Source organism: Bombina bombina, chromosome 1 (genome assembly GCF_027579735.1).
Source record: "Bombina bombina isolate aBomBom1 chromosome 1, aBomBom1.pri, whole genome shotgun sequence".
Taxonomy (NCBI): Eukaryota; Metazoa; Chordata; class Amphibia; order Anura; family Bombinatoridae; genus Bombina; species Bombina bombina.
The window spans coordinates 561,242,871-561,267,963 of record NC_069499.1 but is presented as its reverse complement, the minus strand read 5'-3'; the positions used below and the strand labels follow the sequence as shown (position 1 = coordinate 561,267,963).

General features: G+C 39.3%; 1 protein-coding gene across 1 annotated transcript in view; it reads right to left on the bottom strand.

Annotated features, from left to right (window-relative positions):
• The window catches only part of ARMC8 (armadillo repeat containing 8), a gene marked incomplete in the record, with an annotated part of 400,143 nt that overhangs the window by 5,611 nt on the left and 369,439 nt on the right, over window positions 1-25,093 (bottom strand). Inside the window, 2 exon segments of the mRNA XM_053698755.1 lie at window positions 14,295-14,367; window positions 14,679-14,774. Coding sequence (XP_053554730.1) covers window positions 14,295-14,367; window positions 14,679-14,774 — 169 coding nt within the window.

The window sequence follows — 25,093 nt, the reverse complement described above, 5'->3', positions numbered from 1 at the left end:
ATGTTTTCGAATAAGTGCCGCATCTGTTTGTGTTTTCTGAAGTTGGTTGTATAACACATCTACATGTGGCATAATATTGTGAAAAACTGTAAGCCAAAACACGAATACCGAGTCTTGTAACATACGCCGAATAGCCCCTGCTTGATTTATAGCTATTTCTTTTTTCGATGTTGACTCTATTTTTTCCATGCATTCAATTAACTGTTCCTTGTTTTCAAAAACTGTATTGACGGTTCGACTCTTGAAATTCCACCTGGTGGCTGAACCATGAGGTATCCTTCTTCTAACAGTTTCATCTAGAATAGCTATCCTTTGTGGCGAGTTACTAAAAAAGTTAGTAATGTCACTTAGATTTGAAAAAAATACTCGAACTTGTTGATTTTGACTGCTTGCTTGGCTGACAATTAAATTGAGCTGATGTGCATAGCAATGCACAAAATGTGCATTCTTGTAGGTACGTTTAATTATAGCCTGAACACCTGCATGCTGACCACTCATCACGCTTGCACCGTCGTAACTCTGCGATATCAGTTTCTCTGGGTTGTCTATAACTTTTTCCAAAGTAGCTTGAATACACGTAGCTAAAGATTCTGCATCATGTCCAGCTGGATTAGTGAATTCCCAGAATCTCTCAACCGGTTGTCCGTTACCTATAATGTATCTAAAAACAACAACCAATTGGAAGGCAGATGAAACATCAGTAGTTTCATCTGCTATCACTGCTACAAAACTTGCTTTTGAGATTTCCTTTTTTATTTGGTTCTGGCAAACAGTAAGCATACAGTCTAATAAATCGTTTTGAATTTCTTTTGACGTTCCTTTAAAAACAGTGGCACTAGCGAGATGTTCTTTTAGAGATGCATCAAGTTCTGCTGAGAAGTTTATAAGACCTCTGAAAATGCCTGGATTTAATGAATCATCGCGTTCGTCATGTCCTCGAAGTGCAAGTTCAAATGCGCCGCAAAATAAAATACAATTAATTATTTTCGAAAGAACATAACGATTTTTCATTACTTGCTCATTATGTTTTTTAATATTTAAACGATATGCACTGTCAAGTTGTTGTCGAATATCAACCCTTCCTAGCAAATTAAACTCTAATGTGGAGTTTAAATGTGATTGTGAACAATTATGTTTATTTATTTTTTGATTTAAATGTGATAAATCGGCGACACCGTAACTCACCCAGCTTGATTCACCACTTTGTTTTGCAAACAGGAGACAATAAAAACAAAAGAGTCTGTTAGATAATTCACAGCCACAAATCCATGGATATTTATCATATACCTCGGGTTTGAATTCTCTTTTGAAATCTCTAGTTTTACATTTTGTCACCTGGATAAGGTTAAGCATAGGTGTTGGCCTGAGCATTTTAATTTCAATTTTTCTTTCCATGGGTAACGTTGAAAAATGTAATTGCTTTAGCTCAGACACACTGATTTTACTAAGTGCCATCTTAACTGTTAGTTTACACACAAAGAACAGTCCTTTGCTGTTATAAAATATATAACTTTAACTAGTTAAATTGCCTTGCGGCTCTTATAAAATATATAACTTGTAGGTTAGTAGTTTTGCTGTTATAATATAGATATATATATATAACTTTGAGACAAGTAGTTTTGCTGTTATAATCTATATATAACCTTTAGACAAGTAGTATTGCTGTTATAAAATATAAAACTTGACTTAATAGGCAAGTAGTTTCACGGTTGGTATCAGGAGGAGGGGGACCCGGGGGGCGCGGCGGAGGTCGGGCGGCGGCGGAAATATATAACTTGTAGGTAATTAGCTTTGCAGCTGTTGTAAATTATACAACTTGTAGGTAAGTAGCTGTGAAGCTGTTATAAAATATATAATTGTTTTACAAACTATGAGACTCTCTGCAATCTGATAATAATTCTAAACTAAAATAGTGTTTTAAATAGTATTATTACAGCATGCAGCAGTGGCCGTGACAGCCGTCAACGGGCAAGGTCAACTACAGTCTAAAACTAGTAGGCAAATAGTTTTGCAGTTGTTCTAAAATATATAACTTGTAGGACTGTAGGTAAGTAGCTGTGAAGCTGTTATAAAATATATAATTGTTTTACAAACTATGAGACTCTCTGCAATCTGATAATAATTCTAAACTAAAATAGTGTTTTAAATAGTATTATTACAGCAGGCAGCAGCAGCCGTGACAGCCGTCAACGGGCAAGGTCAACTACAGTCTAAAACTAGTAGGCAAGTAGTTATGCGGTTGTTCTCAAATATATATAACTTGTAGGACTGTAGGTAAGTAGCTGTGAAGCTGTTATAAAATATATAATTGTTTTACAAACTATGAGACTCTCTGCAATCTGATAATAATTCTAAACTAAAATAGAGTTTTAAATAGTATTATTACAGCAGGCAGCAGTGGCCGTGACAGCCGTCAACGGGCAAGGTCAACTACAGTCTAAAACTAGTAGGCAAATAGTTTTGCGGTTGTTCTAAAATATATAACTTGTAGGACTGTAGGTAAGTAGCTGTGAAGCTGTTATAAAATATATAATTGTTTTACAAACTATGAGACTCTCTGCAATCTGATAATAATTCTAAACTAAAATAGTGTTTTAAATAGTATTATTACAGCAGGCAGCAGTGGCCGTGACAGCCGTCAACGGGGCAAGGTCAACTACAGTCTAAAACTAGTAGGCAAATAGTTTTGCGGTTGTTCTAAAATATATAACTTGTAGGACTGTAGGTAAGTAGCTGTGAAGCTGTTATAAAATATATAATTGTTTTACAAACTATGAGACTCTCTGCAATCTGATAATAATTCTAAACTAAAATAGTGTTTTAAATAGTATTATTACAGCAGGCAGCAGTGGCCGTGACAGCCGTCAACGGGGCAAGGTCAACTACAGTCTAAAACTAGTAGGCAAATAGTTTTGCGGTTGTTCTAAAATATATAACTTGTAGGACTGTAGGTAAGTAGCTGTGAAGCTGTTATAAAATATATAATTGTTTTACAAACTATGAGACTCTCTGCAATCTGATAATAATTCTAAACTAAAATAGTGTTTTAAATAGTATTATTACAGCAGGCAGCAGCAGCCGTTACAGCCGTCAACGGGCAAGGTCAACTACAGTCTAAAACTAGTAGGCAAGTAGTTATGCGGTTGTTCTCAAATATATATAACTTGTAGGACTGTAGGTAAGTAGCTGTGAAGCTGTTATAAAATATATAATTGTTTTACAAACTATGAGACTCTCTGCAATCTGATAATAATTCTAAACTAAAATAGAGTTTTAAATAGTATTATTACAGCAGGCAGCAGTGGCCGTGACAGCCGTCAACGGGCAAGGTCAACTACAGTCTAAAACTAGTAGGCAAATAGTTTTGCGGTTGTTCTAAAATATATAACTTGTAGGACTGTAGGTAAGTAGCTGTGAAGCTGTTATAAAATATATAATTGTTTTGCAAACTATGAGACTCTCTGCAATCTGATAATAATTCTAAACTAAAATAGAGTTTTAAATAGTATTATTACAGCAGGCAGCAGCAGCCGTGACAGCCGTCAACGGGCAAGGTCAACTACAGTCTAAAACTAGTAGGCAAGTAGTTATGCGGTTGTTCTCAAATATATATAACTTGTAGGACTGTAGGTAAGTAGCTGTGAAGCTGTTATAAAATATATAATTGTTTTGCAAACTATGAGACTCTCTGCAATCTGATAATAATTCTAAACTAAAATAGAGTTTTAAATAGTATTATTACAGCAGGCAGCAGTGGCCGTGACAGCCGTCAACGGGCAAGGTCAACTACAGTCTAAAACTAGTAGGCAAATAGTTTTGCGGTTGTTCTAAAATATATAACTTGTAGGACTGTAGGTAAGTAGCTGTGAAGCTGTTATAAAATATATAATTGTTTTACAAACTATGAGACTCTCTGCAATCTGATAATAATTCTAAACTAAAATAGTGTTTTAAATAGTATTATTACAGCAGGCAGCAGCAGCCGTGACAGCCGTCAACGGGCAAGGTCAACTACAGTCTAAAACTAGTAGGCAAGTAGTTATGCGGTTGTTCTCAAATATATATAACTTGTAGGACTGTAGGTAAGTAGCTGTGAAGCTGTTATAAAATATATAATTGTTTTACAAACTATGAGACTCTCTGCAATCTGATAATTCTAAACTAAAATAGAGTTTTAAATAGTATTATTACAGCAGGCAGCAGTGGCCGTGACAGCCGTCAACGGGCAAGGTCAACTACAGTCTAAAACTAGTAGGCAAATAGTTTTGCGGTTGTTCTAAAATATATAACTTGTAGGACTGTAGGTAAGTAGGGCTGTGAAGCTGTTATAAAATATATAATTGTTTTACAAACTATGAGACTCTAATATAACTAATAAAAAATTATAAATTATATTTAAATTTAGAATAAAATGTATAATAAAATTATAGTTAATATAGCAACACAGGCAGCAGTTAACTGCTTTTTTGAGAAAAAAAAAAACTTTTTTATTTTTTTACAAGTTTGCAATCTGCAAATTAATTAATGACCTGCTTGCTGCTAATTCAACAAATTAAACTTCTTTAACTTAAACAAACTGAGTACTGAGTCAGTGTCACTGTCTGTCACTCTGATAAACTGAGTCTGAGCACTCTCTGTCTGACAATTGACAAAATAGAAAATTATCAGGGCAGGGACAGGGCCCCAGCCAGGCAAGAAACTAAGAACTAAGGATTAGGAATGGGATCCTCTCTCAGAAAATTAAATATATATATATATACTAATTAATTATTAATTTCTGCAGTCTCAGGCTCTCAGCAGGTTAACAATAAATTCTGCCCAAAACTTAATTGTTAATAATATTACAGCAAAAGATATATTGCTCCGGCTCAGCAGCAGCCTCCACTCCCTCTCTGAGCTCTCTCTCCTAGGCAAGGGAGGCAATCAGGCAAGCAAGCCGCTCTGTCTTAGCTGTCTAGGGGGCCTCTACTCTAGGCTACAATATTCAGTATAAAAAGTATTGGATTTTAAGAACTAACTATCTAAACTAACTAGGTAGGTAAAGACTAGTCAAAGTCAGTAACACACTGGCTGCTATTAGTAGCTACTAGCTAGTAGAGATCGATTATTAGCTCAGGCTTAACAACTCTGTAGAAATTCGACTGAGACACTGTGAGTCACAACACACTCCTCTCCGCTCAACAGCAAACTCAAATATGAAGTTTTCGCGCCGTTGATGCGGGGGAGGAGCTGTTGTGACGTCACGACACGTACCCGGCAAAGTGGCGTGCAGGCGCAGCCTATCCACAGGCTGGAACACTTGTCGGAAGATCTCGGCGGGTATCGGATTACCTCGGCTCGTCATAAGCAGCATCTTGTTGTTGACAAGTTGTCCCTGACCCGCCTCCCCACTCTCTGACGTTTACGTGCAGCCTATCAGGGCACAGGCTGAACTTGTCCCTCCCCACTCTCGCACAGTTCAGCCTGTGCGATAAGGCAATGTATACAGCCTGGTTGATGCCTGCAGTGAACAAGTTAGAAATCACTGACAGGCATGATAGGGCTCTAACCGCACGTGCGATAAGGGACAAAATAACATAGATAACAGACAGACACAGTGACACTGAATTTTTTTTTGTTTATTATAAAAATAAAATCAGAATTTTTATTATAAAAATAAAATCAGAATTTGATATTTGGGGGTTAAAAATAAAATATAATTTTTTCAATAGGGGGATATTGGAAAAATTATATTTTATTTAATATATTTTTTTTTCCTCTCAGCATCACAGGGGGGCACGTGCGAATGTGCACACATGGAGGAGCCTCCACTGGCTGTATCTGATGTAGAGAGCGGTCCCACCCGCTCCCTACTTAAGCAACCAGGCTTGTTCGCTATGCAATAAGATGTGCGCATGCGCTCTAGATAGAGGGGGTGGTTAGGTTGAACTCTTGCCCACCTAACAGCCAGGATTTCAACATGATGCAGAAAAATACGTCACACACAAAAAAAATTGACACAGAGCTGGGCAGAATACGGGACAATAGAATATAAGGTTTAATTGACTAATTACTTGAGTAATATATTGTTTGAAAAAGATGAATTAAGTAGTTATTTATAACAATGTTGTCAATGCAACTTTTAATATGGATCAACTTTACCATCACTTTAACTAGCAAGAGCAGTTCATGAATTTATTTTTTTAACAGCCTTAATACACAGAAGAATGCACAAGTCAAAGGTAATTACATAATTACTGTGTGTACAGGACCAAACTCCTACTGGACTTTTGACATTCAGAGAATACTTAGTGACAGTCAAGTCCAAAAAAAACACTCATAATTCTAATAGAGCATGTAATTTTAAACAACTTTCTAATTTACTTTTATCACCAATTTTGCTTTGTTCTCTTGGTATTCTTAGTTGAAAGCTAAATCTAGGAGTTTCATATGCTAATTTCTTAGACCTTGAAGGCCACCTCTAATCTAAATGCATTTTGATAGTTTTTTTACCACTAGAGGGTGCTAGTTCATGGGTTTCAGAGGCTTAGATACAATGTAATTACAGAGGTAAAACATGTATTATTATAACTGTGTTGGTTATGCAAAACTGGGGAATGGGTAATTAAAGGATTATCTATCTTTTAAAACAACAAAAATCCTGGTGTTGACTGTCCCTTTAACTCTCCACCAGGCATCATACATTTTTTCAGAAATAGGATGGACATGAAGCACATAAATCGCAATGTGAATTTCAATAAAGTATGGTCTCTGTACTACAGCGTTTAAAAACCTTTCCCATTTTGGTACTTGACATTTTGGTACTTGCTAGGACTTTAACAACAGAGACAGAAAAAAAAGGATAAAAATCAGTTGTCCCAATAAAGTTATAAATATGCAAAATAAATAGATAAATAAATAAGAACTGTCCACTTAATTGGGTTCTGCCATGAGTGACTAAAGGACAGATTGATTAATAGGAGGAAAATAGAAAAAATAATGTAAAAAAAAAACTCACTAGAAAAAAAGATAGCCGTTTACATGACTAAGCAATGCTGTAAAAGAGAAGTCACAACACTAATTGAAGCAAAACACAGACAAAATAAACATGCCTATTTGAGCCCTAAAAAGAGGCCATTTGCCACTGAGAAACGCATTAATTTGGAAATCTAATAAAGTGTGAAACATTGGTGCATGGAATGCCATGTAACTCTGCAACATCCTGTCAGTGTGTGATAAGAAAATATGCTGTTCCTTAACTAACATTAATATAGACAGTAATATACATAATATTTGCCCTAGTATAAAAGACCCGTTGTCCAAGTGCAAAGTTTAAAATGCTTGCCTGAGAGTCAAAGTGCCTGAGGGCTGGGTCACAAATCAGAACTTGAAAAGTAATGCAGTGTTCTCCCAAAGACCTATTTAATAGGCACACCACCCAATTGATTTTACAGACTATCCGGGTAAAAATTAAAGGGACACAAAAAACAATTGTTTTCTTTCATGTTTCAGATAGAGCATGCAATTTTAGGTAACTTTCTAATTTACTCCTATTATACATTTTTCTTCATTCTCCTATTTTTATTTGAAAAATCAGTAATGTAAAGCTTAGGAGCCAGCCCATTTTTGGTAAATGTAGCCACCAATCAACAAGCGCTACCCAGGTGCTGAACCAAAAATTGTCAGTCTCCTAAGCTTTTCATTCCTGTTTTTTCAAATAAAGATAGCAAGAGAATGAAGAGTAAAGTATAATAGGAGTAAATTAGAAAGTTGCTTAAATTGCATGCTCTATCTGAATCATGAAAGAAAGAAAAAATGGGTTTGTGTCCCTTTAAGCCAATGTTATTAAAAAAAACAGAATTTATGTTTACCTGATAAATTACTTTCTCCAACGGTGTGTCCGGTCCACGGCGTCATCCTTACTTGTGGGATATTCTCTTCCCCAACAGGAAATGGCAAAGAGCCCAGCAAAGCTGGTCACATGATCCCTCCTAGGCTCCGCCTTCCCCAGTCATTCGACCGACGTAAAGGAGGAATATTTGCATAGGAGAAATCATATGATACCGTGGTGACTGTAGTTAAAGAAAATAAATTATCAGACCTGATTAAAAAACCAGGGCGGGCCGTGGACTGGACACACCGTTGGAGAAAGTAATTTATCAGGTAAACATAAATTCTGTTTTCTCCAACATAGGTGTGTCCGGTCCACGGCGTCATCCTTACTTGTGGGAACCAATACCAAAGCTTTAGGACACGGATGATGGGAGGGAGCAAATCAGGTCACCTAGATGGAAGGCACCACGGCTTGCAAAACCTTTCTCCCAAAAATAGCCTCAGAAGAAGCAAAAGTATCAAATTTGTAAAATTTAGTAAAAGTGTGCAGTGAAGACCAAGTCGCTGCCTTACATATCTGATCAACAGAAGCCTCGTTCTTGAAGGCCCATGTGGAAGCCACGGCCCTAGTGGAATGAGCTGTGATTCTTTCAGGAGGCTGCCGTCCGGCAGTCTCGTAAGCCAATCTGATGATGCTTTTAAGCCAAAAAGAGAGAGAGGTAGAAGTTGCTTTTTGACCTCTCCTTTTACCAGAATAAACAACAAACAAGGAAGATGTTTGTCTGAAATCCTTTGTAGCATCTAAATAGAATTTTAGAGCACGAACTACATCCAAATTGTGCAACAAACGTTCCTTCTTTGAAACTGGATTCGGACACAAAGAAGGCACGACTATCTCCTGGTTAATGTTTTTGTTAGAAACAACTTTCGGAAGAAAACCAGGTTTAGTACGCAAAACCACCTTATCTGCATGGAACACCAGATAAGGAGGAGAACACTGCAGAGCAGATAACTCTGAAACTCTTCTAGCAGAAGAAATTGCAACCAAAAACAAAACTTTCCAAGATAATAACTTAATATCTACGGAATGTAAGGGTTCAAACGGAACCCCCTGAAGAACTGAAAGAACTAAATTGAGACTCCAAGGAGGAGTCAAAGGTTTGTAAACAGGCTTGATTCTAACCAGAGCCTGAACAAAAGCTTGAACATCTGGCACAGCCGCCAGCTTTTTGTGAAGTAAAACAGATAAAGCAGAAATCTGTCCCTTCAAAGAACTTGCAGATAATCCTTTCTCCAAACCTTCTTGAAGAAAGGATAGAATCTTAGGAATTTTAATCTTGTTCCATGGGAATCCTTTAGATTCACACCAACAGATATATTTTTTCCATATTTTATGGTAGATTTTTCTAGTTACAGGCTTTCTGGCCTGAACAAGAGTATCAATGACAGAATCTGAGAACCCTCGCTTTGATAAAATCAAGCGTTCAATCTCCAAGCAGTCAGTTGGAGTGAGACCAGATTCGGATGTTCGAACGGACCTTGAACAAGAAGGTCCCGTCTCAAAGGTAGCTTCCATGGTGGAGCCGATGACATATTCACCAGGTCTGCATACCAAGTCCTGCGTGGCCACGCAGGAGCTATCAAGATCACCGATGCCCTCTCCTGATTGATCCTGGCTACCAGCCTGGGGATGAGAGGAAACGGTGGGAAAACATAAGCTAGGTTGAAGGTCCAAGGTGCTACTAGTGCATCTACTAGAGTCGCCTTGGGATCCCTGGATCTGGACCCGTAGCAAGGAACCTTGAAGTTCTGACGAGAGGCCATCAGATCCATGTCTGGAATGCCCCACAATTGAGTAATTTGGGCAAAGATTTCCGGATGGAGTTCCCACTCCCCCGGATGAAATGTCTGACGACTCAGAAAATCTGCTTCCCAATTTTCCACTCCTGGGATGTGGATTGCAGACAAGTGGCAGGAGTGAGTCTCCGCCCATTGAATGATTTTGGTCACTTCTTCCATCGCCAGGGAACTCCTTGTTCCCCCTTGATGGTTGATATACGCAACAGTCGTCATGTTGTCCGATTGAAACCGTATGAATTTGGCCTTTGCTAGCTGAGGCCAAGCCTTGAGAGCATTGAATATCGCTCTCAGTTCCAGAATATTTATCGGGAGAAGAGATTCTTCCCGAGACCAAAGACCCTGAGCTTTCAGGAGTCCCCAGACCGCGCCCCAGCCCACCAGACTGGCGTCGGTCGTGACAATGACCCACTCTGGTCTGCGGAAGCTCATCCCCTGTGACAGGTTGTCCAGGGTCAGCCACCAACGGAGTGAATCTCTGGTCCTCTGATCTACTTGTATCGTCGGAGACAAGTCTGTATAATCCCCATTCCACTGACTGAGCATGCACAGTTGTAATGGTCTCAGATGAATTCGCGCAAAAGGAACTATGTCCATTGCCGCGACCATCAAACCTATTACTTCCATGCACTGCGCTATGGAAGAAAGAGGAACAGAATGAAGTACTTGACAAGAGCTTAGAAGTTTTGATTTTCTGGCCTCTGTCAGAAAAATCCTCATTTCTAAGGAGTCTATTATTGTTCCCAAGAAGGGAACTCTTGTTGACGGAGATAGAGAACTTTTTTCTACGTTCACTTTCCACCCGTGAGATCTGAGAAAGGCCAGGACAATGTCCGTATGAGCCTTTGCTTGTGGAAGGGACGACGCTTGAATCAGAATGTCGTCCAAGTAAGGTACTACTGCAATGCCCCTTGGTCGTAGCACCGCTAGAAGGGACCCTAGTACCTTTGTGAAAATTCTTGGAGCAGTGGCTAATCCGAATGGAAGTGCCACAAACTGGTAATGCTTGTCCAGAAAGGCGAACCTTAGGAACCGATGATGTTCCTTGTGGATAGGAATATGTAGATACGCATCCTTTAAATCCACCGTGGTCATGAATTGACCTTCCTGGATGGAAGGAAGAATTGTCCGAATGGTTTCCATTTTGAACGATGGAACCTTGAGAAACTTGTTTAGGATCTTGAGATCTAAGATTGGTCTGAATGTTCCCTCTTTTTTGGGAACTATGAACAGATTGGAGTAGAATCCCATCCCTTGTTCTCCTAATGGAACAGGATGAATCACTCCCATTTTTAACAGGTCTTCTACACAATGTAAGAATGCCTGTCTTTTTATGTGGTCTGAAGACAATTGAGACCTGTGGAACCTCCCCCTTGGGGGAAGCCCCTTGAATTCCAGAAGATAACCTTGGGAGACTATTTCTAGCGCCCAAGGATCCAGAACATCTCTTGCCCAAGCCTGAGCGAAGAGAGAAAGTCTGCCCCCCACCAGATCCGGTCCCGGATCGGGGGCCAACATCTCATGCTGTCTTGGTAGCAGTGGCAGGTTTCTTGGCCTGCTTACCTTTGTTCCAGCCTTGCATTGGCCTCCAGGCTGGCTTGGCTTGAGAAGTATTACCCTCTTGCTTAGAGGATGTAGCACTTGGGGCTGGTCCGTTTCTGCGAAAGGGACGAAAATTTGGTTTATTTTTAGCCTTGAAAGACCTATCCTGAGGAAGGGCGTGGCCCTTACCCCCAGTGATATCAGAAATAATCTCTTTCAAGTCAGGGCCAAACAGCGTTTTCCCCTTGAAAGGAATGTTAAGCAATTTGTTCTTGGAAGACGCATCCGCTGACCAAGATTTTAGCCAAAGCGCTCTGCGCGCCACAATAGCAAACCCAGAATTTTTCGCCGCTAATCTAGCCAATTGCAAAGTGGCGTCTAAAGTAAAAGAGTTAGCCAATTTGAGAGCATGAATTCTGTCCATAATCTCCTCATAAGAAGAATCTTTATTGAGCGACTTTTCTAGTTCATCGAACCAGAAACACGCTGCTGTAGTGACAGGAACAATGCATGAAATTGGTTGTAGAAGGTAACCTTGCTGAACAAACATCTTTTTAAGCAAACCCTCTAATTTTTTATCCATAGGATCTTTGAAAGCACAACTATCTTCTATAGGGATAGTGGTGCGTTTGTTTAGAGTAGAAACCGCCCCCTCGACCTTGGGGACTGTCTGCCATAAGTCCTTTCTGGGGTCGACCATAGGAAACAATTTCTTAAATATAGGGGGAGGGACAAAAGGTATGCCGGGCCTTTCCCATTCTTTGTTTACAATGTCCGCCACCCGCTTGGGTATAGGAAAAGCTTCGGGGGGCCCCGGGACCTCTAGGAACTTGTCCATCTTACATAATTTCTCTGGAATGACCAAATTCTCACAATCATCCAGAGTAGATAACACCTCCTTAAGCAGAGCGCGGAGATGTTCCAATTTAAATTTGAATGTAATCACATCAGGTTCAGCTTGTTGAGAAATTTTCCCTGAATCTGAAATTTCTCCCTCAGACAAAACCTCCCTGGCCCCCTCAGACTGGTGTAGGGGCACTTCAGAACCAATATCATCAGCGTCCTCATGCTCTTCAGTATTTTCTAAAACAGAGCAGTCGCGCTTTCGCTGATAAGTGGGCATTTTGGCTAAAATGTTTTTGATAGAATTATCCATTACAGCCGTTAATTGTTGCATAGTAAGGAGTATTGGCGCACTAGATGTACTAGGGGCCTCCTGTGTGGGCAAGACTGGCGTAGACGAAGGAGGGGATGATGCAGTACCATGCTTACTCCCCTCACTTGAGGAATCATCTTGGGCATCATTTTCTCTAAATTTTGTGTCACATAAATCACATCTATTTAAATGAGAAGGAACCTTGGCTTCCCCACATACAGAACACAGTCTATCTGATAGTTCAGACATGTTAAACAGGCATAAACTTGATAACAAAGTACAAAAAACGTTTTAAAATAAAACCGTTACTGTCACTTTAAATTTTAAACTGAACACACTTTATTACTGCAAATGTGAAAAAGTATGAAGGAATTGTTCAAATTTCACCAAAATTTCACCACAGTGTCTTAAAGCCTTAAAAGTATTGCACACCAAATTTGAAAGCTTTAACTCTTAAAATAACGGAACCGGAGCCGTTTTTATATTTAACCCCTATACAGTCCCTGGTATCTGCTTTGCTGAGACCCAACCAAGCCCAAAGGGGAATACAATACCAAATGACGCCTTCAGTAAGCTTTTTCTATGTATCTGAGCTCCTCACACATGCATCTGCATGTCTTGCTTCCCAAAAACAACTGCGCAATAGAGGCGCGAAAATGAGGCTCTGCCTATGATTAGAGAAAGCCCCCAGTGAAAAAGGTGTCCAATACAGTGCCTGCCGGTTATTTTACATAATTCCCAAGAATAAAATAACTCCTCAAAGCTATGAAGTATTAAAAATGCTTATATATCAATCGTTTTAGCCCAGAAAATGTCTACCAGTCTTAAAAGCCCTTGTGAAGCCCTTTATTCTTATTTAATAAAAATGGCTTACCGGATCCCATAGGGAAAATGACAGCTTCCAGCATTACCAAGTCTTGTTAGAAATGTGTCATACCTCAAGCAGCAAAAGTCTGCTCACTGTTTCCCCCAACTGAAGTTAATTCCTCTCAACAGTCCTGTGTGGAAACAGCCATCGATTTTAGTAACGGTTGCTAAAATCATTTTCCTCTTACAAACAGAAATCTTCATGTCTTTTCTGTTTCAGAGTAAATAGTACATACCAGCACTATTTTAAAATAACAAACTCTTGATTGAAGAATAAAAACTACATTTAAACACCAAAAAACTCTAAGCCATCTCCGTGGAGATGTTGCCTGTACAACGGCAAAGAGAATGACTGGGGAAGGCGGAGCCTAGGAGGGATCATGTGACCAGCTTTGCTGGGCTCTTTGCCATTTCCTGTTGGGGAAGAGAATATCCCACAAGTAAGGATGACGCCGTGGACCGGACACACCTATGTTGGAGAAATGAATATTAGCTAATTTTTGATTGTTTGATGCACAAATGATCATATAAATTTATGTAAAATTATACAATCAATGTGTGATTTGGATAGATTAAATAACATTTATAAGCACAAAATACTATAACATTGCACAGTATTACACTTCCCCCACCCGGATACTTCACAATGCCACCCAACTGGCAACCTTCTTATGTGAGTAAGAGAAGCATTTCTCTACCCAATAAATGCTATATGGAGGGTCAATATATATTTAATTAAATAATTTTGAAGACACATTCTAAACTAACATTTCTCCTATTAAAGATGGTCTCTGCACACACCAGTTGTAGGAGCCTCATACAAGCAGCTTCCTTGAATCTTTACAAGTCTTATAGGACTCATACAGTTTCATATGCCCCAGCATGCTATGTTTTAGATCCAATGTATTCATTAGATTTCAACTTTCACATTTTACAAACATTTTAAATACATAAAATCCCAAAGCCAAATTGTTAAAAAAAAAATCCTTTAAGAAGTTGCAAAGTAAAATTATCCAGGGTAAGCAGCAGACACACTTAAAAGTGACCACATGTCTCTCACCTTCCTCTTCATTCCAAGTGAGGTTTGCTATGCAAAACATGGCAGCAAGCTGAAGTTTTAGATTGGAATGACCCTGATAGGAAACAAAAAACAATTGTCATATTTATTAAAATATGGCTTAATCACCAATAATACTAGTAACTATTCAAGTTTATTTTGCACATATAAGTAATGGTGCATTGTGATTGAGACAGACATAAAAACAGAAAAGCCAGAAGAGTGTGTAAAGGAAAATAAATCATCCTAACTGAAGTGCTAGAGAGTTAAAAATAAAAAATCTTAAAAAAAAAAAATGAAACATTCATGGAGGAGCTCTCCCATAAAAAATAAATTACATGGTTCAATTTTTAGTCATTTATTCGGCACCCTGTTAGGTTGTCATACCACGTAATACTTAATTTTCTGTAGGATGTCGTCATTTGTCATGATGAGGTCTTTAGCTGTTGTGCCATCTGCTATGTTGGCGAGAATACACAATGTCTGTGGGGGAAAAGCATTGGACATATAATTCCTGATTTAGGACTGTCATGTAAACCAATCAACCTTCTATACAGAATCATCTGCTGTCTGCTTTGTGCATATTTTATTTATATAGATATATAGCTAGAAAGATAGAGAGAGACACGCACACACACAGACACAGACACAGTGTTCTACCTAGGACCTATTTAATGGGCAAACCAACCAGCAAATTTTACTGGCCCTTCAGCTAAAATGTAAGCCAATATAAAACTGGTTAATATTACAAAACTAAAATTATGCTTACCTGATAATTTTATTTTCTTCAGATGGAAAGAGTTCACAGCTGCATTCATTACTTTTTGGGAATTCAGAACCTGGCCACCAGGAGGAGGCAAATACACCCCAGCCAAAGGCTCAAATACTCCTCCCACTTCCCTCATCCCCCAGTCATTCTGCCGAGGAACAGTAGAAGAAATACCCGGGTGAAAAGGTGCCAGAAGAACAAAAATAACAGACACCCCACAGAAAAAAATTCGGGCGGGGAGCTGTGGACTCTTTCCATCTGAAGAAAAGAAAATCATCAGGTAAGCATATTTTAAGTTTTTCTTCATAAATGGAAAGAGTCCACAGCTGCATTCATTACTTTTGGGAAAACAATACCCAAGCTATAGAGGACACTGAATGCAAAAATGGGAGGGTACAAGAGGGGGCCCATTCTGAGGGCACCAGGCCTGAAAACCCCTACCCAACAAAATCCTGCTTCGTCTGAACTTTGAAAAAAAAAGAAAAAGCCCAAGGACACTGACCCGCAGATAGTCCACAGCCTTGCTAGAGACCGCAGGAACTAGACTCAACTGAGTCAACAGCCTCCAAGAGACACCGTCCCCAGCAGTCGGTCTCCAAACAACACACCCCTTACTAAAGAAAGGGAACAAACTAAGAAAAGTCACGGAGAAAACATGATTGTACTTGTAAAGCGCGGCTAATCCCCCTAAAAGGACTCAAGGCGCTGCTCATTTTATCAACCTCGAAAGGAGGAAAGGCTGAGTAGACCTTGCCGGGGATCGAACTCGGCTTGCTACAGTGCAGAGTAGCCACAGTGCATTAGTATGCTGAGCTAGCTTCCAGCTAGCATAAGGAACTCCAGAAAAAAAAAAACCTAAAAAGGACACAACGAGTCCTAAATAAGAACACAGAGCAAAAACCTGAGAAACCGGGTCAGGCTAACAAAGACCCAACCAGTCTCATAGAACAAGGGAAGGACATGCCCAGACCCCAGAAATACAGAAAACACGGATAAGGCTGTGAGTCTGAAACAGAGGGATGATCTTCCCCTAACACAGTGCAACCGCACTCTAGAAAGCAACTGAAGACGAAGGTCCCCAAGTCGCAAAAAGGTATCTCAGAATACCGAAATATTCCGAACGAAACCTTGTGTAGCAAGCTCAGATAAGTCTGACGAACAACACCTGAAGCATAAACACTGCACGCTGCAGTCATCTAAAAATGACACTGAAACTTAAATACTTGCAGGGCAAGTAGAAAGCAGCTGAAGATAGGATCCTTCAGATTGCTAAGTATCCACTAACCAGCGCATAACGTTGCAGGCTATCCAAGAGCCGCCAGTCCTTCCCACAAATCTTGAATGTGGAGAAACCTCAAAAAGGCTTACAGTACCTCAAATGCTCCGAGGGCAAAATAGCAGAGCAACAGATCTCAGATCCTGCTCCAACACCAGACCAGCCCAAGCGACAGAAATGTCTGATAGACAGGGGGACAGAAAGACCCCAACCACAAGCCCCCAGGGAATGGAAAGAAAAAAGGGGGGACTCACCCACCCCAACAGAGCTTGAGTGCCAACCCAATCCGCTCCTCCAAAATAAGGTACTCCCAAGGAGAACCCCCTAGGACCTGGAACAGAGAAAAGTGCAATAGATCCATAAGAAGTCCTGTCACAGCTCTCTTAGACAGTCTCTACGTAGAGAGATCAATTTCCAACAGGTGGAACAGAGCCCGCAGAGCAGCAGATGCTGCCCCTTACAGAAATAATATCAATCATTAAAAACAGCACAGCACTTACTGCCAATATCCAGGTGCATGCTGTCAGGATCCTGAACAAATCCCAAATAAATGCAATGTGTGAAGGACAGCAGCACCACTAGGTATATTATCAATATCCTTTATTAGTGAAACATCACATGGAACAGTTCCATGTGATGTCTCACTAATAAAGGATATTGATAATATACCTAGTGGTGCTGCTGTCCTTCACACCTTACAGAAATAAGCCACCTGATCCAACCTCCTACCCACAGGGCAGGACAAAGACCCTCCAGAGAGAAGAAACCACAACTCATAAGGAAGCTAAACTAGCCCCTCCAAAGGGAAGGGCACAGATAAGAACAGCGTAAATGAACACAAGACATGAAGCAATAATATGATCAAAACATGGACCGAATGAAAATCATCCAGACACCAGTGTTGACCCAACAGAGAAAAAAAACTCCCCATAGAGGAGCACACTCCGTCCGAAGGACAAGTCAGGCCTTAAAGTTTATAACCAGTACCCAAAGGTGCATGTGAACTCTTGCCTACCTGCTTGCAAGCCCAATGAGCTAGCCCCTATGTGGCAACATAGGGTCCCTGAAAAAAAAACTGGGTCGTCCCGAACCAGTCCACTGGATCATAAGTCTTCTCCAGACATCCAAGAAGGATCAAAGACAAGATCTCTGGACCCGGGACCGAGAGTCATCCTAGCACGAACGACACCCTCAGGGAACACAAGATGCCCTGTCTGAAGCAATCAGACCTCACCGGGAATGAGAACCGGGAAACGGAACTCACTCATAATTCCCAGCCCAAAGGAAAGAGAACACCCTTAGCCGGAGGTCAACACCCCCCAGAAAGGTACTAGGCCGCGACAAAGTCACACAATTTCTCTAGAACCCAAGGGCAGCACTAAGGGAAATAAAAACGAGAACAGTCACCCGAAAGAGTAGAAAGAAAGGCTAGTCTCCATAATCCTTTCAGATTAACGTTCCAGGGGACCACGCCGAAGGGAGAAGAATGCAAAGCATCCCGAACCCAGGCAGAAAAACATCCCCTAAGCAAAAAGCTTGGAAAAAGAGACAATACCTCCTATCGCCCCTGATATGGAGACAACTAACTTCCGCAGTAAGACAGAGTCTCACGGCCTTCACTTCCTAATTAAGTGGCCAAAGCCGCTGGAAAAACCGGACGAAGTCCAGAAAGTCTCGACCCAAAGGAAGAGAACCTCAAAAAGGAACAAGTCCTAAAAGGACACTTCCAAAGAGACCATGAAAGGCAAAACCATAGAACGGTGGTATGAAGGACCTAAATCCTCCAAACCACCAACCCACAACAGGAAGGAACACTCTACTTCCCGAAAAATTCAGAAACTTCTGAGCATGTCGCCACGGATATCAATGGAGTCCCGGCCCTCAAGTCCACTCCGGATGCTAGTTGAAGTTTGTAAAATAAAACAAGACAACCACACAAATCATATTGTGATTATTAGGTGCCCTCACCAGACCAACCTGACATAAAAAGGTGCCACGTGTCTGAACTAGGCCTCAAAGACAGAAGGATTTGTAACCAGTCAGGACCAGCCTGAAACCAAAGGCCCCAGCACTGTCAAGGCCACAGAGTATCCTCCAATAATGGAGGGATAAAGAACAGTCAGACAGACTTTTGTAAACAGGGCGACCACAAAATCGCGAGTATCAATTCCAGAGAGGAGAGTTCCTGAAGGAAACATCACACCACAACATGAGCTTTAGACAAAATAAATATCATCCTCACCGGATGAAAATAAAAGATAAGGCAACCCGTAGGTTAACGCCCAGGAAGAACAGACAGACCCGCAGGAGTAGCCCAACAGGGGTCCGAGACTTCTAAGCTCATTACTGGAAAAGGATACACAAATAACAAAGATTATAAAAAGATCACTTCATCCCCTTATGTCTATTAGACATGTGCGGTTCGTTTCGGATTTATTCGGAAATTCGGAAAATTCTGTAAATTCGGAGATTCGGATCGATTCGGATTTCCGAATTAAACTACTTCCGAATCTACCGAATGAATCCGAAATAGCTGCCGTATCTCCGAATAAATCCGAATTAGCTCGGTAAAATTCGGCATTTCCCCATAGGAAACAATGGGAGTTTTGGCTGAAAAAAAAACTAACACCGCAGCTCGATTATTTCCTATGGGGAAACACTAAGTCTGCACCTAACACCCTAACATGTACCCCGAGTCTCTAAACACCCCTAATCTGACACTTATTAACCCCTAATCTGCCGCCCCCGCTATCGCTGACACCTGCATTATTTTATTAACCCCTAATCTGCCGACCCGATATCGCCGCCGCCTACATTATAGCTATTAACCCCTAATCTGCTGTCCCTAACACCGCCGACCCCTACATTATAGTTATTAACTCCTAATCTGCCCCCCCCAACGTCGCCGCAATCTAACTACAAGTATTAACCCCTAATCTGCCAACCCGATATCGCCACCGCCTACATTATAGCTATTAACCCCTAATCTGCTGTCCCTAACACCGCCGACCCCTACATTATAGTTAACCCCTAATCTGCCCCCCCCCCCAACGTCGCCGCAATCTAACTACAAGTATTAACCCCTAATCTGCCGACCCGATATCGCCGCCGCCTACATTATAGCTATTAACCCCTAATCTGCTGTCCCTAACACCGCCGACCCCTACATTATAGTTATTAACCCCTAATCTGCCCCCCAACGTCGCCGCAATCTAACTACAAGTATTAACCCCTAATCTGCCGACCCGATATCGCCGCCTACATTATAGCTATTAACACCTAATCTGCTGTCCCTAACACCGCCGACCCCTACATTATAGTTATTAACCCCTAATCTGCCCCCCAACGTCGCCGCAATCTAACTACAAGTATTAACCCCTAATCTGCCGACCCGATATCGCCGCCGCCTACATTATAGCTATTAACACCTAATCTGCTGTCCCTAACACCGCCGACCCCTACATTATAGTTATTAACCCCTAATCAGCCCCCCCCCAACGTCGCCGCAATCTAACTACAAGTATTAACCCCTAATCTGCCGACCGCAAATCGCCGCCACTATAATAAATGTATTAACCCCTAAACCGCCGCACTCCCGCCTCGCAAACACTATAATACATTTTATTAACCCCTAATCTGCCCTCCCTAACATCGCCGCCACCTACCTACAATTATTAACCCCTAATCTCCTGCCCACAACGTCGCCGCTACTACAAGGTTATTAACCCCTAAACCTAAGTCTAACCCTAACACTAAAACCCCCTAACTTAAATATAATTTAAATAAAACGAAATAAATTTACTATAGTTAAATAAATGAATCCTATTTAAAACTAAATACTTACCTGTAAAATAAACCCTAATATAGCTACAATATAACTAATAGTTACATTGTAGCTATTTTAGCATTTATATTTATTTTACAGGCAACTTTGTATTTATTTTAACTAGGTACAATAGCTATTAAATAGTTATTGACTAATTAATAGCTACCTAGTTAAAATAATTACAAAATTACCTGTAAAATAAATCCTAACCTAAGTTACAATTAAACCTAACACTACACTATCATTAAATAAATTAACTACAAGTACCTACAATTAAATACAATTAAATAAACTAAAGTACAAAAAACCCCCCACTAAATTACAAAAAATAAAAAAAATATTACAAGAATTTTAAACTAATTACACCTAATCTAAGCCCCCTAATAAAATAACAAAGCCCCCCAAAATAAAAAAATGCCCTACCCTATACTAAATTACAAAAGTTAACAGCTCTATTACCTTACCAGCCCTTAAAAGGGCCTTTTGCGGGGCATGCCCCAAAGAAAACAGCTCTTTTGTCTGTAAAAAAAAAACACAATACCCCCCCCACATTACAACCCACCACCCACATACCCGTACTCTAACCCAAAACCCCCTTAAATAAACCTAACACTACCCCCCTGAAGATCTCCCTACCTTGAGTTGTGTTCACCCAGCCGGGCCGAAGTCTTCATCCGATGTAGCAGAAGAGGACATCCAGACCGGCAGAAGTCTTCATCCAAGCGGGGCAAGAAGATGTCTTCCATCCATCAGAAAAGTACCAAAAAACAAACAAACAGTAAATTACCAAAAATAATAAAATATTACAATAATTTTAAACTAATTACACCTAATCTAAGCCCCCTACTAGCTATTAATATAGCTACAACTAATAGTTACATTGTAGCTATTTTAGGATTTATATTTATTTTACAGGCAACTTTGTATTTATTTTAACTAGGTACAATAGTTATTAAATAGTTAATAACTATTTAATAACTACCTAGCTAAAATAAATACAAACCTAAGTTACAATTACACCTAACACTACACTATCATTAAATTAATTAAATAAATGAATCCTATTTAAAACTAAATACTTACCTGTAAAATAAACCCTAATATAACTACAATATAACTAATAGTTACATTTTAGCTATTTTAGGATTTATATTTATTTTACAGGCAACTTTGTATTTATTTTAACTAGGTACAATAGCTATTAAATAGATATTTACTGTTTAATAGCTACCTAGTTAAAATAATTACAAAATTACCTGTAAAATAAATCCTAACCTAAGTTACAATTAAACCTAACACTACACTATCATGAAATAAATTAAATAAATTAACTACAAGTACCTACAATTAAATACAATGAAATAAACTAATCTAAAGTACAAAAAAACAAACACTAAATTACAAAAAATAAAAAAATTACAAGAATTTTAAACTAATTACACCTAATCTAAGCCCCCTAATAAAATAACAAAGCCCCCCAAAATAAAAAAATGCCCTACCCTATACTAAATTACAAAAGTTAACAGCTCTATTACCTTACCAGCCCTTAAAAGGGCCTTTTGCGGGGGCATGCCCCAAAGAAAACAGCTCTTTTGCCTGTAAAAAAAAACACAATACCCCCCCCCCCCACATTACAACCCACCACCCACATACCCCTACTCTAACCCAAACCCCCCTTAAATAAACCTAACACTACCCCCCTGAAGATCTCCCTACCGTGTCTTCACCCAGCGGGCCGAAGTCTTCATCCGATGGGGCAGAAGAGGACATCCAGACCGGCAGAAGTCTTCATCCAAGCGGGGCAAGAAGAGGTGTTCCATCCATCAGAAGTCTTGATCCAGGCGGCATCTTCTCTGTTCATCCATCCGGAGCGGAGCGGCAGCATCCTGAAGACATCCAACGCAGAGCATCCTCTTCTTTCTTGATCCGACGACTAAATGACTGTACCTTTAAGTGACGTCATCCAAGATGGCGTCCCTTGAATTCCGATTGGCTGATAGGATTCTATTAGCCAATCGGTATTAAGGTAGGAATATTCTGATTGGCTGATGGAATCAGCCAATCAGATTCAAGTTCAATCCGATTGGCTGATCCAATCAGCCAATCCGATTGACCTCACATTCTATTGGCTGATCCGATCAGCCAATAGAATGCGAGGTCAATCTGATTGGATCAGCCAATCAGATTGAACTTGAATCTGATTGGCTGATTGAATCAGCCAATCAGATTTTTCCTACCTTAATTCCGATTGGTTGATAGAATCCTATCAGCCAATCGGAATTCAAGGGACGCCATCTTGGATGACGTCACTTAAAGGTACATTCATTTAGTCGTCGGATCAAGAAAGAAGAGGATGCTCTGCGTTGGATGTCTTCAGGATGCTGCCGCTCCGCTCCGGATGGATGAACAGAGAAGATGCCGCCTGGATCAAGACTTCTGATGGATGGAACACCTCTTCTTGCCCCGCTTGGATGAAGACTTCTGCCGGTCTGGATGTCCTCTTCTGCCCCATCGGATGAAGACTTCAGCCCGCTGGGTGAAGACACGGTAGGGAGATCTTCAGGGGGGTAGTGTTAGGTTTATTTAAGGGGGGTTTGGGTTAGAGTAGGGGTATGTGGGTGGTGGGTTGTAATGTGGGGGGGGGATTTTGTTTTTTTTTTTACATGCAAAAGAGCTGTTTTCTTTGGGGCATGCCCCCGCAAAAGGCCCTTTTAAGGGCTGGTAAGGTAATAGAGCTGTTAACTTTTGTAATTTAGTATAGGGTAGGGCATTTTTTTTATTTTGGGGGGCTTTGTTATTTTATTAGGGGGCTTAGATTAGGTGTAATTAGTTTAAAATTCTTGTAATATATTTTTATTTTTTGTAATTTAGTGTTTGTTTTTTTGTACTTTAGTTTAGTTTATTTCATTGTATTTAATTGTAGGTACTTGTAGTTAATTTATTTAATTTATTTCATGATAGTGTAGTGTTAGGTTTAATTGTAACTTAGGTTAGGATTTATTTTACAGGTAATTTTGTAATTATTTTAACTAGGTAGCTATTAAACAGTAAATATCTATTTAATAGCTATTTTACATAGTTAAAATAAATACAAAGTTGCCTGTAAAATAAATATAAATGCTAAAATAGCTACAATGTAACTATTCGTTATATTGTAGCTATATTAGGGTTTATTTTACAGGTAAGTATTTAGTTTTAAATAGTGTAGTGTTAGGTGTAATTGTAACTTAGGTTAGGATTTATTTTACAGGTAAATTTGTATTTATTTTAGCTAGGTAGTTATTAAATAGTTATTAAATATTTAATAACTATTGTACCTAGTTAAAATAAATACAAAGTTGTCTGTAAAATAAATATAAATCCTAAAATAGCTACAATGTAACTATTAGTTATATTGTAGCTATATTAATAGCTAGTAGGGGGCTTAGATTAGGTGTAATTAGTTTAAAATTATTGTAATATTTTATTATTTTTGGTAATTTAGTGTTTGTTTGTTTTTTGGTACTTTTCTGATGGATGGAAGACCTCTTCTTGCCCCGCTTGGATGAAGACTTCTGCCGGTCTGGATGTCCTCTTCTGCCCCATCGGATGAAGACTTCGGCCCGGCTGGGTGAACACGACTCAAGGTAGGGAGATCTTCAGGGGGGTAGTGTTAGGTTTATTTAAGGGGGGTTTGGGTTAGAGTAGGGGTATGTGGGTGGTGGGTTGTAATGTGGGGGGGTATTGTGTTTTTTTTTTACAGGCAAAAGAGCTGTTTTCTTTGGGGCATGCCCCCGCAAAAGGCCCTTTTAAGGGCTGGTAAGGTAATAGAGCTGTTAACTTTTGTAATTTAGTATAGGGTAGGGCATTTTTTTATTTTGGGGGGCTTTGTTATTTTATTAGGGGGCTTAGATTAGGTGTAATTAGTTTAAAATTCTTGTAATATTTTTTTATTTTTTGTAATTTAGTGGGGGGTTTTTTGTAGTTTAGTTTATTTAATTGTATTTAATTGTAGGTACTTGTAGTTAATTTATTTAATGATAGTGTAGTGTTAGGTTTAATTGTAACTTAGGTTAGGATTTATTTTACAGGTAATTTTGTAATTATTTTAACTAGGTAGCTATTAATTAGTCAATAACTATTTAATAGCTATTGTACCTAGTTAAAATAAATACAAAGTTGCCTGTAAAATAAATATAAATGCTAAAATAGCTACAATGTAACTATTAGTTATATTGCAGCTATATTAGGGTTTATTTTACAGGTAAGTATTTAGTTTTAAATAGGATTCATTTATTTAATTAATGTAATGATAGTGTAGTGTTAGGTTTAATTGTAACTTAGGTTAGGATTTATTTTACAGGTAATTTTGTAATTATTTTAACTAGGTAGCTATTAATTAGTCAATAACTATTTAATAACTATTGTACCTAGTTAAAATAAATACAAAGTTGCCTGTAAAATAAATATAAATCCTAAAATAGCTACAATGTAACTATTAGTTATATTGTAGCTATATTAGGGTTTATTTTACAGGTAAGTATTTAGTTTTAAATAGGATTCATTTATTTAACTATAGTAAATTTATTTCGTTTTATTTAAATTATATTTAAGTTAGGGGGTGTTAGTGTTAGGGTTAGACTTAGGTTTAGGGGTTAATAACCTTATTATAGCGGCGACGTTGGGGGCAGGAGATTAGGGGTTAATAATTGTAGGTAGGTGGCGGCGATGTTAGGGAGGGCAGATTAGGGGTTAATAAAATGTATTATAGTGTTTGCGAGGCGGGAGTGCGGCGGTTTAGGGGTTAATACATTTATTATAGTGGCGGAGATTTGCGGTTGGCAGATTAGGGGTTAATACTTGTAGTTAGATTGCGGCGACGTTGGGGGAGGCAGATTAGGGGTTAATAACTATAATGTAGGGGTCGGCTGTGTTAGGGACAGCAGATTAGG